General features: G+C 44.8%; 1 protein-coding gene across 2 annotated transcripts in view; it reads left to right on the top strand.

The window, feature by feature from the left end:
- The window catches only part of CACNB4 (calcium voltage-gated channel auxiliary subunit beta 4), a 192,131-nt gene that overhangs the window by 82,130 nt on the left and 93,711 nt on the right, over window positions 1-16,290 (top strand). Inside the window, exon 3 of one of the 2 annotated variants that reach the window (XM_024209120.1) lies at window positions 13,662-13,796. The exons of the other annotated variant lie outside the window; for it this stretch is intronic. Coding sequence (XP_024064888.1) covers window positions 13,662-13,796 — 135 coding nt within the window. The remainder of the gene's footprint in view (window positions 1-13,661; window positions 13,797-16,290) is intronic. 2 annotated transcript variants of the gene reach the window in all.

Here is a 16,290-nt window from a genome sequence, read left to right as displayed (position 1 = left end):
CTGAGATCCTGGGCTTCTTTGCCCTTTCTTCTAGCCCCCTTTTCTCCCTTCCTGTCTCCCATTACAGTCCTCAGCCTACAAGCTGAATCCCCTTGTTAACTGGTTAATCACCCAGTCCTAATCAATTCTCTCCCAATTTGTGCCATGCTTACAAAATGCAGGGAGTGGTGAGCTAGTGCTAGGTGACTCCCACTTTGCACCACAAAGGAGGGAGACTCAAAGATTTTGGAAGATAGAGAAGAACCCTCTTAAAAAGGTGAAAGGTTTCTTTATTCTGTACATAGACAGGTGTTGCCTGATCTTTTGATTGTTTATTAGTTATACTGATAAGTGAACTAACACTCTAAGTTGGGCGGAGTTCTGCCCCATGACCAACCTTGTCTACACTGCCACTTCACAGCGCTGAAACTTTCTCGCTCGGGGTGTGAAAAAATACCCCCATAGCAATGCAAGTTTCAGTGCTGTAAAGTGGCAGTGTAGACAGTGCACCAGCACTGGGAGCCATGCCCGTCGCAGAGGTGGTTTTATTACAGCGCCCAGCACTGGTGCCGCGACTACACAGCCATGTTAAAGCGCTGACGCAGCAGCGCTTTAAATTTGCCAGTGTAGACGTACCCTTAGTTGTGGTGATAACCCAGGTGTGCATGAGAGAGGCATTTACACTTAGGAAAGATGTTTTGTCCTGGTAGTATTTTTATTAGCACAGCTAACAAAAGCACAAACACTCCAATCCAGCAAAGTAGATAAATAATACGTCAAGAAAAACCCAGAGTGTTAGTCATACTCATCCTCCCCACCAGTGGTCATCATCCTGGCATCTCCCAAGGCCCACAGTCGGGATACAGCTTTTATTTTATGCTGACACCCACTACGCCTAATGCATCTTCATTAGGGGTTTCAGCCCCTTTTCCCTATGTGTATTTCCTCGCCTTACATGTTGGGGTGCCCTTCTCCCACAGGTTAGGCTTTTACCCTAAGCTTATTAGCATATACAGTATGCCAATTAGTTACCATGGCATTCTTGTGGTTGGACATCTGCTGATGTTCCTAACTTAAAATATCAAAAGCTGACATCAACTGCATCTTGTAGTTACCTGTCAGCAATTTAGTCATACTTGTTTATTACAGCATTCTATCTTGTGATAGCTTATGATTTATAGTTAGTCCTGGTTAGCTAATACTTTTGGGGCCTTAGGCCTTGACTAGTTTAGCTAAGCTATTGTCTTACAAGCCTTGAGGCTTGTAGGATCATTGCATTATTGCCTTAACTTATATCTATATCTTACCGAGTAAATATCTATAGGCTACTCAGGAGACAGAAGGTAGATCCAAAATGCAAGCTGCCCGGGTGCCCTCTCGCTTTGGAAATTAGGTGGTACTCCAGGTAATTCTAAAAAATTGCCCCTTTTTGTCAATACAGCCTGTTTAAAAATGAAAACCCAAGAGTGCTTTGTATGACAACAACAGTCTGGCATTCCTGATCACTGGAAAGTCAGGATATAAAAACTCATAAGCAAGAAGGTTTAAGACAATAAGGTGTATTGGCTAGGAAAATCACTGTGGTTTACTTTTACAATTGTATTTAACTAGATGCAATGTGCCTATTTTATAGTAAAGAAAATCTGAATGCCTCAGCTATGCCATCCCTGAATTGCCCACCGGTCCTTGTAGGATAAACATAACCTCTTTAGTTTAAAATATAGGTTCTTCACCCCTTCCCTGAGCCTCAAAGATTAACCATGCTCAGCTAGTTTACATGCCCTTGTTCATCATGTAGAGGTTCTACAGAAATCCATGGCACTTATTTATGAATTTGTATAATAGTCATACCTAGAAGCCTCAGCCAAGGTTGGGGGTCCATTGTGGTAGGTACTGTAGAAGGAGCAGTAGACACTGCCTGCTCTGAAAAACTTAGTGTAAATAGAGAAGATGGACAAAGGGTGGAAGAAAGAAATTATTTTTATTAACCGCACTTTGCAGAGGGGTCTGACTTTTCCACTCCCTTGCACCCTGTGTAGATATCTACATTTGTGCAACGTAGGTGTAGAATGTTACCAGATCAGAATGGTAGCATTTTATACCCCGTTGCACTCATTCAGCACAGCTGTAAATACCCATACAAGATGCAGGGCAATGGAGAATCGGATGCAGAGATGCTAAGGGCCTGACCCAAAGCCTACTGATCAACTCTTGTTGACTTCAGTATTTTGGATGAGGCCCTAAGAGAATTGTTAAGGTTCCCACAGGAGGTCTGTGGTAAACCTGGGAATGGAACCCAGAATTCTAGAGTCCCAGTCCAGCGAACATGTCACCAAGCTGTGAGCATAGAGCTCTCGCATCTATAAATGTCAAACACTGACCACTGTTTCATCCTTCTCGCCCTTCCACATGGTCAGTTTCTTCCACATCTCTTTCCTGCTTCCCTCCCTCCCTGCTGCTGTTCTCTTCAGCCTGCAAGTATGGTGGCTTTTTTTTTCTATGCATAGTCAGTACAGCTAGGGCAAAGTAGTCTGAAACACACATGCTCTGTGGGAGTGAGAGACTGGGGAAGCAGTAAAGCAAAGCATTAAACAAGAGTGTGGAATGTGATCCAGCTGGTGGGGGAAGGGAGAGAAGCTAATGGGACTCTTGACTGCATGTGCAAAGCCAAACCTCATGGAGTACGAAGTAAAAGACCCTTTCAGTACAGCTATAATGCTATGTTGCCTAGACCTAGACTATTGCATTCAGTTCTGGGCACCACATTACCAGAAAGCTATAGACAAATGGAGGTCTTCAGAGAAGAGCAACAAAAATAATCATGGGGTTTACCAGGGATAGAGACTTTATTATTTGTATTGTAGTAGCATCGAGAGGTCCCAGCTTCAGTGTGCTAGAAGCTGTACAAACATGTAACAAAAAATGGTCCCACTCCCAATGAATTTACACTCTACATATAAGATGAGATAATAGGTGGATACTACAAACAGATGAGGAAAAAGGAGGGTGAATCACAAGGTGACTGTCTCCTTATATGCCCAGACAGTGTCGGGTACACAGTGGGAACTACCATAACACAAATAATAAATAAAAATTACAAAATCATGAAGACATTAAAAGGGCTAAACATGACTAGTTTAGGTAAGAGACAATGGACAGGTTGGGGATGGGTATAAGTATATATATTTACATGGGGTGGAAGACCCATTGCTAAGGACTCTTAAACTATAAGGAATGATCCTACATTGGCAAGGAGTTAGTCTTGAATGATCAAAAAGGTCTTTCCTATTTCTCTGTCATATAATAAGAGTAGTGGAGTGAGCGTGGCGGCTCTCTTCGTCTCTAACAGTGGGAATAAGTGTGCCATGATGCTAGATTCCTTATTTTCAGCAAATTATCTTCTATCCGTGTTGGTTGATTCTGCGGCAGAGAGGGGATGAGTTTAAAGGGTAGAAACCATTGTGATGGGATCACAGAGACTGACAGGTCCTGAGTGTAGCGTTCAGTAAAATCAAGCCAAAATCAGGTTCACCTTCAACACTTTTGTGTAAAAATACTCTATAAAATCAGGACCTGGTCTGTGTTTATTCAGTTGTCAGAAGCCAGATAATACAGTACATAGCGTGCTATGCATGAGACATCCATTCTCTTTCACTTCCAGTTTAAATTTACCATATCATTATGCAGCTATTTGCAGACTATTAAGCAACCCACTAGAGGATCTCATGACTAAGTTCAATATTTTGCACTGCTTCTGAAGAATAACTTTCCCCATGATAAGCTCTTTTTAGTCCAAGATTTGCGTAAAACACGGTTATACCACCAGCTTTGTGTGGTAGCTACTGTAAGGGATCCAAACTGCTCACCTGTGGAATGAAGCTCATAAATCTGACCACGTCATATATTACTGTAGACAACATGCTTTCAAAGTTCCCTCCTCTTATGACCTGTGTTTTTGGACTTTAGAATGGGATAAAAGCAGTTACCTAAATGGGGCTTGGCAGACGAAGAGCTGTAGTTGTGTATGCCACGTACAGAAAATCCTCCTACAGTCTGGAGGGTAACAAGTACTCCCTGAAGCTGAGCCACTCCCAGCCATAAGGCAGTCCATGGGAGTGGTGCACCCTCTGCATGTGAGTGCCAGCACATTTCCCTACCAGTCAAGCTGTTGTACCAGTCCTTTTCTGAACCTCTAGAAGCACTAATTTTAAAGCAACACCTGAGCATGTGAGATGACTTTCCTCACTTCTCACGAGGTGTAAGATTAATACTTGTCAACAAGTTAGTGGCTTTATCTTGTGTACTTGAGTCAATTGTCAGGGCTGTTGGAAAATCTGAACTCTGCTTTTCAGTTAGTGGGTGAATGGAGGGACTTTGAGAGCCCCAGCCCAACAGGGGCAGATTTAAGGACAGGTTAGGGAACAAAGAAGCAGAAAGGGAGAGTGCAAATGGTGTGGCTTGGTATAGGGTGAGTGGGGAAACTAGGTGTAGTCAGGCGTGGACTCACCCCTGCGGCACCTCCTGCTGGTCGTCCCGGGAATTAGCTCACCAGCCTCTGGAGCGCCCTCTGCAGGCCAGGTGTCCCACCTGTTGTTGGCCCCCGTGTCCCTCCTGGACCCCGGTGCCCTTGGCTTAGGTGCTGCCCCCCCTGGCAGTACCCCACTCTTTCTCTGGGTCTCCTCACCCAGGGGAACCCCCACCCCTTATCCCAATGTTGCCTCAGTCGTGGCTACTGCCAGTCACCATCTAGCCCCCGCGCCCTGGGGCAGACTGCAATCTATCAGCCAATCATCACCGGCAACAAGGGGTTTGGACTGGCTGCCTTTACCCACCCTCAGGCTGCCCCTCTGCAACCCCAATACCGATATGGCCTAGGACCAGGCCCTGCAGCCTGGGGAGTTGCTGGCCTAGGGCTTCCCAGCCCCAAGGCCTTTCCCCAGCCCTGCCTCACTCTAGGTCCCCAGGTGAGTTCCCTGCAGCCAGGCCTGTCTCTCTCTCCTGTCAGAGGAAGACTCCTCTGCTCTGACTACCCTGGCCTTCTTATAAGGCTGAGTGGCTCAGTTTGGGGCGTGGCCCTGCAGCCACTTCCCCAATCAGCTGGGGTTTGCCCCTTTACACAGCCCCAGCCCTCTGCAGGGCTTTTCCAACCCCTTCAGGGCTGGAGCGGGCGTTCACCCCGCTACACTAGGCTTGGTTTCTTTCCTCTCTTCCATCTATGTTTGCTCCTTTCCTGCCTCCTTCGCTGGCCCACAACTCCCAAATAGTGCTGCTTCCTCTCCACCCCCACCAGCTTCCATCACTTTCTCTCTCCTGTCCTCTTCCTCCTATCCCAGAGGTCTTCTGCCCTAGGATGGACTTCATTTGGAGTTATGGGCATGTGGCACACTGCAGGATCAGGAGCTTAGTTTATTAGTTTGCAAGGCACTTTGATGTGCTTGGATTAAAGGTGCTGTATAAATGCAAGATTGCTGTTACAGTAACGTCAAATCAATATTTTGGAGTGATTTGGTAACCTCTTTTTAAAGTTTGTTGTAGAAAGAGCAGACCGAAGAACTCCATGTGCACAGACGTATACTCAGACACTTCCGTTTCTTCCAAGAGCCCTAGAACCTCAGTGATATAACAGGGAACTAGAAAGCTATCCTGGGTTTTTGGTGCACACACACAGTGGTACATTAAGCATCCCACTCTGATTTTCTGGGTTCCCATGTGCACTATGCAACATGTAGCTTTTATGCAGACGAACATGGTTTTTTCCAGGCGGCACATGCAAATACGGGCATGTGTTTCACCCGCATGGTTCAGTACACCTGCCAGTGGTTGCACACCTTTGGCTATGTAAACAATTCTCCAATTTAGAAAGCTATAGTTGGAGTCACTTTAATTTGTTAAGGTTATTGTCAACTGTTGGCAGGAAATATCTTGAATTTGTGGGCATATTCTCTCAGCAGGATGGTAGCACATTTAGATTCTATTCTATATACTTTTTTATACCACACTCATCACCATAGTATCTGAGGGCCTTCCAGTAGTGCATTCAGCAATGTGATTACACATCTGTCATGTGTTGCTTGTTCTCTCATCCTCTCCCCAGAGGGAGAAGCGCATGGAGTTAGAGTATTGTTTTGGTAGTTTTTTTGGTTAAATATACCTGTTGCTATCTTTTTGTATTAAAGAAGGCAAGGCGAAACCAACCTCACTTTGCATTCAGTGGTGAGGTTGGTGATAGTCCTTAGTTCCTGGGGGAGTCCATTCCACAGTCTCAGACCTCCGCCGGAGAAAGCTCGGTCTTTCAGACAGATGAGCCTTACTGTTATTGTTGAAAATTCCTTTGTGCCAGAGGAGCAAAGTTGTTAACTGTATTTTTTTGTCATGAAGCTTTAAATGGTTTTTTAGGTATCCTGGACCCAGGCCATGCAGTGTTTTGAAGATAAGGACCAAGACAATAAACTTGATTCAAAATTCTATGGGATGATTGCCACTGTATCTGTATTTCAGTATTAGATATAGGAAGAACCACACTGGAGGTTGTTAGGATGTAGAATACTAATATTTAGCATCTGTGCTGCGGTATGAACAATAAGGATACTGTCAATTTAAGAATTGTACTTCCTATTGTTTCACGTAACCCTTAAGATTACTGTTGCTGAAAGAGAAACAGAAAAAAGAGAGCAAAAATACATGTGTTCACTTTGTGCACGGTCAGTTTCACTGTTTTCTTGATGGTCCATTCCATTTCCTATCTCCTGCGTTAGCGGGGTGACGTCACTATCATGCTAGCTAGTAATTTTCTCCTGTTGCTGATGTGGCTCTTTCACATAGCAACAGAGAGAGGAATTAAAAGAAAAAAAAAAAAAAAAGAGAGAGTAAATGACTGTGGAATGACAAAAACAGTCAGGGGATTCAGAGGTGGGTGTAGTAACTCTACCTTTTAATTTGTTTGTGTGTTTTGTTTTGTTTTTTAAATTGATTAGATTTCAATTTGGTGGCGTTTGTTTAACTAATGAATCCCCACAGTGTTTCTCCCTTTCCACAATCATGTAGGTAAATTAGTATTACACTCCAGTTACAGACTGAGGGATTTAAGGCAGAGTGGTCAAGTGACTGGCCAGAAGCTGCAGAGATTCAGAAGCCAGATTCTGTGACCTGCTAAAGCCCTTTTATGCTATTCTAAGAGCATGCTGGGGCTACAAAGGGGATGGAGTGGCCCCGGGGAATTTCCCACAGTGCAGGGGAAGCAAAGGGCTGATATATGTGGCTGTGTGCCAGGCCGCTGGCAGCCCCTGGTGTAGGTTGGGCTGAGGGCAGGAGAGATCTCATGTTGGGTTCTGTGTTCTGGCACTCTTGGACTGCAGAGCAGCCCTTAGACTGCCAGGTAAGGCGGCTGTAAGTTAGAGCAGCCTTCGGGGCTGTTCTAACTTGCATGCCTCAGGTCCTGTGCAGCCCAGAATTTGGAAAAAATAAAAGTGGTTTAAAGCTTCCTTGCAGGCACAGCAGAAAATCTGGCCCAGGACTGGATGTCAGGATTTCCTGGTTCTCAGTCCTGTGCTTGGACCAGTGGACCACATTTTCTACCTCCTTCTCTCCTGACACTGTTAATTTGTCTCTTTTTATTTACTACTTAGCTAGTACTGAAGAGTCCTAGGTAACCTAGAGCTTACACTGGGAGAGAAAGCAGTGAGAAAAATAAGTACCACTGGAGATCTTATCTAGAAGCTGTAGCCCTCCACATCCTTTGTGCTCACTGGAGTGAAAAAGAGAGAGAGAGGGTGAAAAGAGTGAAGAATAGCATTCTTCACAGTTCCTGTGTCTGGTGAAGTATAAAGTGCGATGCAGAGTGTTTGAGCTTACTTGCAATTCAATTCCCATAATACTGCTCCAGCTCACAGCTATTTCACAGCAGAACAGGGGTCTGAGCTCAAGGAACAAACCAAAAGGATTCAGGAGTGTGGGTGGGTGGGTGGGTGGGGGAATAGCGGCTGGGGCAGTTTCCATGAATACAGTGAACTTTTCTTCCCTAAGCTTCTGGAAACAATAACGAGAAAGGTTTCCTCTTTTTTTGCCTCCACACACTTCCTGGATTTAAATAATCTATGTAATAGCTTGTGCCCAACAAGTAGATAAAATGTGCATATAGAAACATTTTTCATTCTGTCTCTTGTGATTACTACAAAGCTAATTCAGTTACCATAATTCTAAAGATTTATGCTTTGCATTCATTTTATTATAAACTGGTTTACAATCTTGCTTCTAGTAAATATGGATCAATGCAGTAGTTACAACTTAAAAAAACAGTCAACAATTTTGACAGCAAAGATATTTAAGATGGCAGCTGGCAGGGTCTGTCTTTCTGAAGTGAAGGGTGCCAGATTGACAGCCCTGGAAATGGGAGTTCTTTGTTTATCCACGGAATAAATACAGCCTGGCCAGCAGGAATATGAGCTTCCCCAAACTGCCCTCTGAAATTCAGCCTTCATGCCCATTCAGTTCATAGTCTCTCTACTGAAGCTGCCAAAAAAGGGCCAGTTAGTGCCCAAGTGAGTTTTGTGATGAGAACATCTCTCTACTGCACAGTATACTGAGACCAAGCAGCACAGAATTATAGAAGATTAGGGTTGGAAGAGACCTCAGGCGGTCATCTAGTCCAACCCCTGCTCAAAGCAGGACCAACACCAACTAAATCATCCTAGCCAGAGCTTTGTCAAGTCTGGCCTTAAAAACCTCTAAGGCTGGAGATTCCATCACCTCCCTAGGTAACCCATTCCAGTGCTTCACCACCCTCCTAGTGAAATAGTTTTTCCTAATATCCAACCTAGACCTCCCCCACTGCAACTTGAGACCACTGCTCCTTGTTTGGTCATCTGCCACCACTGAGAACAGCTTAGCTCCATCCTCTTCGGAACCCCCCTTCAGGTAGTTGAAGGCTGCTATCACTCTTCTCTTCTGCAGACTAAATAAGCCCAGTTCCCTCAGCCTCTCCTCATAAGTCATGTGCCCCAGCCCCCTAATCATTTTCGTTTCCCTCCACTGGACTCTCTCCAATTTGTCCACATGCTTTCTGTTGTCGGGGGCCCAAAACTGGACGCAGCACTCCAGATGTGGCCTTACCAGTGCCGAATAGAGAGGAATAATCACTTCTCTCGATCTGCTGGCAATGCTCCTACTAACGCAGCCCAATATGCTGTTAGCCTTCTTGGCAACAAGGGCACACTGTTGACTAATATCCAGCTTCTCATCTACTGTAATCCCCAAGTACTTTTCTGCAGAACTGCTGCTTAGCCAGTCGGTCCCCAGCCTGTAGCAGTGCATGGGATTATTCCATCCTATGTGCAGGATTCTGCACTTGTCCTTGTTGAAGCTCATCAGATTTCTTTTGGCCCAATCCTCCAATTTGTGTAGATCACTCTGGACCCTATCCCTACCCTCCAGCATATCTACCTCTCCCTCCAGCTTAGTGTCATCTGTAAACTTGCTGAAGGTGCAATCCATCCCATCATCCATATCATTAATGAAGATGTTGAACAAAACTGGCCCCAGGACCGACCCCTGGGACACTCCGCTTGATACCGGCTGCCAACTAGACATTGAGCCATTGATCACTACCCGTTGAGCCCGACGATCTAGCCAGCTTTCTATCCACCTTATAGTCCATTCATCCAATCCATACTTCTTTAACTTGCTGGCAAGAATACTGTATCAAAAGCTTTGCTAAAGTCAAGATATATCACGCCCACCACTTTTCCCCATATCCACAGAGCCAGTTATCTCATCATAGAAGGCAATCAGGTTGGTCAGGCATGACTTGCCCTTGGTGAATCCATGTTGACTGTTCCTGATCACCTTCCTCTCCTCCAAGTACTTCAAAATGGATTCCTTGAGGACCTGCTCCATGATTTTTCCAGGGACTGAGGTGAGGCTGTAGTTCTGTAGTTCCCCAGATTCTCCTTCTTCCCTCTTTTAAAAATGGGCACTATATTTGCCTTTTTCCAATCATCCGGGACCTCCCCCAATCGCCACGAGTTTTCGAAGATAATGGCCAATGGCTCTGCAGTCATATCAGCCAACTCCCTCAGCACCCTCTGATGCATTGCATCCGGCCCAATGGACTTGTGCATATTTCACACCAAAGAGCCACCTAATAAAGTCTGGGATTTTCAAAGAGACCAAAGGGAGTTGGGTGCCCCAACTCCCATTGACTTTAAGTGTTTTTGGATGCCTAACTTCCTTCAGCCCCTCCAAAAATTCCAGCCAAGGACTGAAACATGGTGAACCCATTTTCATGGTTACTTTGTGGTGTAAGAATTTTTGCAGCCCTATGCCATTGCTGTGAGGAAGATTTCCTTCTCTAGTATATTATCCAGCAGAACTGTTTCTGTGGTTGAAAGCCTGGCTAATGCAGGCTCTCTCCATCCAATTACAAATAACTCCTCCCTTCACTGTGAAGAGTTTCATGTCTACTTTGCAGATAAAATTGATGCATGCTGTAGTGTGAGGAGGGTTGTATTAGAATGGGATAAATGGACCATCTTCTCTGAATTTTAGCCATTCTCTTTTATGGGGATTTTGGAGTTATTGGGAGAGATGTGATCAACAAAAAGTGAGATGGTGCACAGCCCTTGCTGGTTAAAATGGGGTAGGGGGCAGATTTAAGGTGTATAATTGGAGAAAACTACCGAAGCCTCCCTGCAGGAGGGCAAGATGCCAGGGTGGCTGGGACAGCCTCTAGTTGTATTTGTGAAACATAGATTGTATTAAAAAAACTAAAACTTTTAGGGAAGTTCTGCCCCTGAATGCATGAAAAGCTCCCATTGATCCCAAAGCCACTTGAGGGGGGAATGTGACTCTGTATGTCAAAGGAAAACAACACAGTAATAATAAATAACATGCTCAAAGAACAAGGGGGAAACGCTTAACCCAAGATGCAGTTGATGTCTTGACTCTCTTTCCTATCTTCCTAAAACATGCTCTGGCTGTAAGATGTTGAGCTGTTAGATGTTTCGCCACTGAATATGCATTTACATAGATAGTAGAGACTTGTTTGAAAATCAGCATCTTGTACAAATGCAGATTATTTTGCAACTAGGACAAACTGGATGACAGTTCATGGTCATTCAAACTCCAGCAGTTAATTTTGAAAACTCATTTAGCTGCCTGGATGTCAAAGGTCTGAGTTCGGCAATCACAGGTAGAGTTGAACTTTTGTTTGCAAATTTCATTTTGGCCCTGGATAGATTCCATTGGCACTGAGCCTCATACTCCCATCGCTGGAGTTCACTCAGAGCCTCTCTTGCTTTTACAGTGTCCCATTTTCATTGTCTGTCCATTCCTTCCTTTCCCCTCCAGAGTGGACCCTTGGAGTTAGCTACCACAGCCCATGCTCATGTTTGTTAGATAGGGAGGGCACAGCTGATACTAAGGCTGTTCACTGTCTCTGCTATGGTCACATATATATAAAACTGTTTTATGGCCCGGCCTAGAGGGAGCTTTTTCTCACTTTCACTTAATGAATAAATTAAGGGAAGTATCACAGAAGAATGAACTCCCTTTCCTTAGATTTAGCCACAGTGCTCTACAAACTTCTGCACATCAGGTGATGTGTGTTCTGATGAGCTCAGGTTGTCAGAGAGCTGAGTTGTATCATCACTGCCCAAGAGACCCTAACACAGGACTACACTGGGCTGACTATGTCTGTTCAGTGAGCACCTCAGACTGGAGAAGGGAACAGCTCTCATTCAGTCTTGCACTCTTTAGCAAGCACTTCACACACACTTGCTGACGCTGGACTTTCCTTTCTTCTTTTCCACTGCTTCCAGTTGCAGCATGTGTGACAGTGACATCATTTCCTATGTCTAGGTCCTGTTCAGAAAGCAAAGGTAGTCACAGGTTTTGCAGGATGCAAGGCCCTTTGCTGCTGGAGATCAGGCAGTGTTTCCTCAGCTGGGAAGAGAAGCCATGAGGAACGTTTGTCTGTGAAGGAGTGTTTGGACAGCGTGGGGGTTTGGTTTGGATGCCTGTCACAGGGATTTCCCATTTGATATGTCCTTCCTCCCACCAAATACAGCTAGACCAGTGTGACCTTTCTCCTAGCCACCCTCTGACTGGCCTTCTAGCCTCCCCATTCTGGCCTTTGGCTCCTGCATCCCAGCTCTTCCTTCTCTGGATTCAAGTTCCTACCTCATTCTTCCCCTATCAAGATTTACTTTGGCCCCATCATCACCACTTGAAGTGATATTCTTGGGGCCCAGCTTCCTCTGTGCTGAGCTCTGGAGCAATGCCTCTTCCATATGGCTAGCCTCTTCCTGCAGCTCAGGCTTTGGGGAAGGCCTCTTGAAGCAAGAGTGTATTTTTTTTCTTTTGGGCTCAGTCTGCCTGGGTATCATTTCTGACCACGCTGGGCTACTCCTCCTCCTTCCCCACCTTCTAGTATTTCACTCATGCATTGCCTTTGGTTCTGACTGGGATGCTTACCCATGTGCTAAGAATCCTCCAGTCTTTCACCCGTCTAGTTCACAGACTTGGAAGAAGTGAAGAGTGGCTGAGTATTCCTACCCAAAGCACAGGGCTCTCTGCAGCTGCACACTCAGCATAGGCCTAAGGCCAGCTTTGTCAGAATACACTTCAAGTTCTTTTTCAGGAAATGAATAGCTCAGGGAATGGTAATGGGCTACAGATCCCCTTTTTGGCTTCAGGGCTGTCAGTCTATCAGCTCTTGCAAGCATTAAAATTCATGTAAAAAGAAGGGGGTTGTGGAGACCCTTTTCTCTGGACAGCTCAAACTGTACAAAAGCTGTGTAAGTTACAGTTGTGTAAGTTCATGCTGCTTCACATATCTGAAGAATGTGACTAGGAAGTGAGTTTCTCAGCGACACAGAAAAAATATTTCCTGTCATCTGGCTCTGCACTGAAATTGTGAAGTGCATATTTTAAAGCTCTAACACCTCACGAAAAACGTTGCAAACTATTCTATTTTGAGACAGTTCTGCCAATGCTGCATATATTTCTTCTATATCTTTTCCCTTGTTGTTTCATACAAGGATATTTGCATGAAAACAGCATCTTTGTTGCTTAGCTCACTTGTTCCTATTGCCTCTTCCCACTAGATGCCAATCCTCTGTGCATGGCATCACAGTTATTTGCTGTGGAACTGATTGTGTCACAAAGATCAGATTCTTCAAGTATGCGTAGCTGTGTATCCCACTGTACTTGCCATATGTGCCTTGCACACCAGACCAGAAGTTTTTTGAACAGTGTCTGTCGGGCTACACATGCATCATGTGCCCCTTGTGATCCCATAGAAGGGCATAATGGGTGGGACAGATGTGACTCTTTCTTGATTCCCTCTTACTGCCTGTGGCAGCAAAACAGAACTTGAAGCGTGTCCGACTTGCTAATTCTTAGGTCAGGCTAAGCTTCTTCAGAATCTACTAAAGTCTTCAGAACTACTTCTGATTTGTTATCTTTGACAGTTGTGAACTAATCCTACCCTGGACCAAATTCTACTTGGTCAAACCCTACTGTATAGGGCTCCTTAACCTGGTGGACTCAAAACTTATGGGCTTCAAGCCCTGTCCATCTTGTAATGGACTAATACCCCTGAAGGATGACTGTACTAGGTACTTCTTCTGCCTGGGGGATTCACCCATTCTGAGCAGATGCTCAGTATACTTGTCTTTCTCTGATAGAATGCCCAAGATGTGAGGCTGAAAGACTGCCTTGTGGAGCAGTCCATGAAGGGCTCCTCAGACCCTGAGGAAACAAGCCCCGAAATCCTACTAGTGGACAAGCCAGCATCATCCAGTGCCCTGTGGGGGAAACAGGTAATGCTTCAGAACTGCATGGAGAAAACTTTACCAAGGAAAAGATCTGGCGCCAACACCCCTGGCACCGAAGCCATATATCAGTGTTGAAGCTGGCACCAGTACCTCCAGTGTCAAAGTTGGGCACTGACTGGGGCCACTCTGAACACCAAAGCTGAAGAAGGATCACAATGTCCTTGCATAGGGATAGACACAGCAAAGCCTTCAGAGAAAAGTCATGAGGGCCTATAATGCGTCAAGAGCTGGGGAAGAAGACCCCACCTGTGATGCAGCAGACTCCATTGGTGCCAGACCTATCTTCAAAGATGCCTTCAGCACCGACCCCCAACCTCAGGGATGACACTACGGTAGAATCAGATCCACTGTTGGTACTGAGGTGCTTACTGGCAACGGTACAGACTCGGGTACCCACAGTACCTTCACATCAGTGCTGCCCCTAGAAGAGGTTTACTCTTCCTTACCATCACTGGTATATGCGTTCTCCGCAACATCAAGTAGAGAACCCTCTCTCCTGAAGACAGACACTACCAAAGACCTACAAGCTTCTACAGACTTTTGTCTCCACTGACCTATCAACGTTTGCACTGGACTGGCCATTACCCAGCAAACTGAGCATCCTCTTGTGGCATGGGGATGTTGCCCTTTTGGGGATACTGGGAGGCGGTTGCTGGGTTGGCTTTGAATATCTTGTTAATTTGTAAAGCACTTAATCACAAATGATACATACAAAGCTAATTCTATCATGCTAAACAAAGTAACAATGTTCAGGTACCGCTTTCAAAGCTGTACATGCTTTCAAATGCTTTTTATTGCACAAGAAAAAATGCATATGTTGGTTCTACACTTGCAAGTGGCAGCTGGCCAGTGAAGACTACATATTCAGGATTTTAGAAGCAGTTACAGGTGGAGGAATATAACGTTGCCTGATTATTGTATGACTTCATGCATAAATAAGGATTTTTTTTATAAAAGAAAAGCAAGCCATATTTTGCATCAAAATAGGAATACACACCTCTACCTCGATATAATGCTGTTCTCGGGAGCCAAACAATCTTACTGCATTATAGGTGAAACTGTGTTATATTGAACTTGCTTTGATCCACCAGAGTGCGCAGCCCCACCCCCCCGGAGCACTGCTTTACTGCGTTATATCCGAATTCGTGTTATATCGGGTCGCGTTATATCGAGGTAGCGGTGTATTTTTAATTTATTCCCAAAGCAAATATATTAAGGCAACAAGTATATCACTGTTAAATAGTCCACTGTTTTGAGGGGGAGATGAGAATCTACCATAGGTATCTTCAGTTGTACACATTAGAGTTGTGCATTATATTTTACAATAACAATTTGCACTTATAGCACTAATTACCTGAGAGTAACAAAGCACTGCTATTAATGAATGAATGAATGAATGATCACATCACTAGGAGGTATGGTAGTGTATTAGCCCTATTCTGCAGAAAACTGAGACACAGAGATGTGTGCCCAAAGTCAGTTACAGCCTGATTTTTCAGCGATGCTGAGCACCTTGTGACTCTAATTGAAGTTAACCGAACTGTATGTGCTCCATAACTCTGACAATTAAGGTCAGAGCTGAAAGCAGTGGTGGAGCCAAAAATGGACCTCATATTTCAATGCAGCTACACTGATTTACACAAGGTGAAAATCTAGCCCCAAAAGTCTTGGATCCCAGTCATTTATTCCAGCTATTCTTCCTTCTGTTTGTAATGCATCCTGGCACAACTTATTGCTGTATTGGCTAGAAAGCGTTCTTTACCAAAAAAAAAAGCTAGTGCCCAGCACCTGAGGGAGAATTAATTAGCTTTCCTGTGCCACATACCTTCATGAAATCTCTTTTAGGAAGGAAATCATCAGACATGTTCCCTGGTTGGGTGAGTGGATGGATGGGAACACACTGCGGTCTGCAGGGATCCTTCAGGCCATTTTTCCTTCTCCGTTTTGATCTTTTCCCCTTTTGAGCAAGTCCCTCTCTTTCCTGATGCTCTGCCTATGTTGCTCTGAATTATAAAGGTGCTGCTGCTATGGAGCCTTGTTCCAAGATAGACCCAGTTCTATTGCAAATGAGTTAAGCCTGCCAGGAGGAACAAATTGAATACTGTTCTTTCCCTTTCTGTTTTTAGCAGCTGCTATTATCTTGTCTCCTGTGGGACAGGAAGAAGCTTACCAGTCTGCACTAGCAGTGCCCCATGGATCAGCTTTTTGGGTGGCACTGCTGCTTCTGGAGACTGAGGATTTTGTCACTTGTTTGCATAAAACTCAGATCTCTCAGGTAGCTTTTTAGGCAGTTTAGGTGACTGGGACAAGTGATGCTGCTCAGTATACAACTTTTAGAGGTATTGTCCACCACTCCAAAAACCACATCCATTGGAACTTCAGAATAGGGAGATGGGGTTGCGTGTGCTGTATTACAACCAGAAAGTTGGGGATCAAACAATACAGGGGTGAGAATGACACAAAGGAGCTTCTTAAATGG

The sequence above is a fragment of the Terrapene carolina genome, unplaced genomic scaffold (assembly GCF_002925995.2).
Source record: "Terrapene carolina triunguis isolate 2854851 unplaced genomic scaffold, T_m_triunguis-2.0 Scaffold62, whole genome shotgun sequence".
In the NCBI taxonomy this organism is placed as follows: Eukaryota; Metazoa; Chordata; order Testudines; family Emydidae; genus Terrapene; species Terrapene triunguis.
This window is presented reverse-complemented; position numbering and strand designations above follow the sequence as displayed.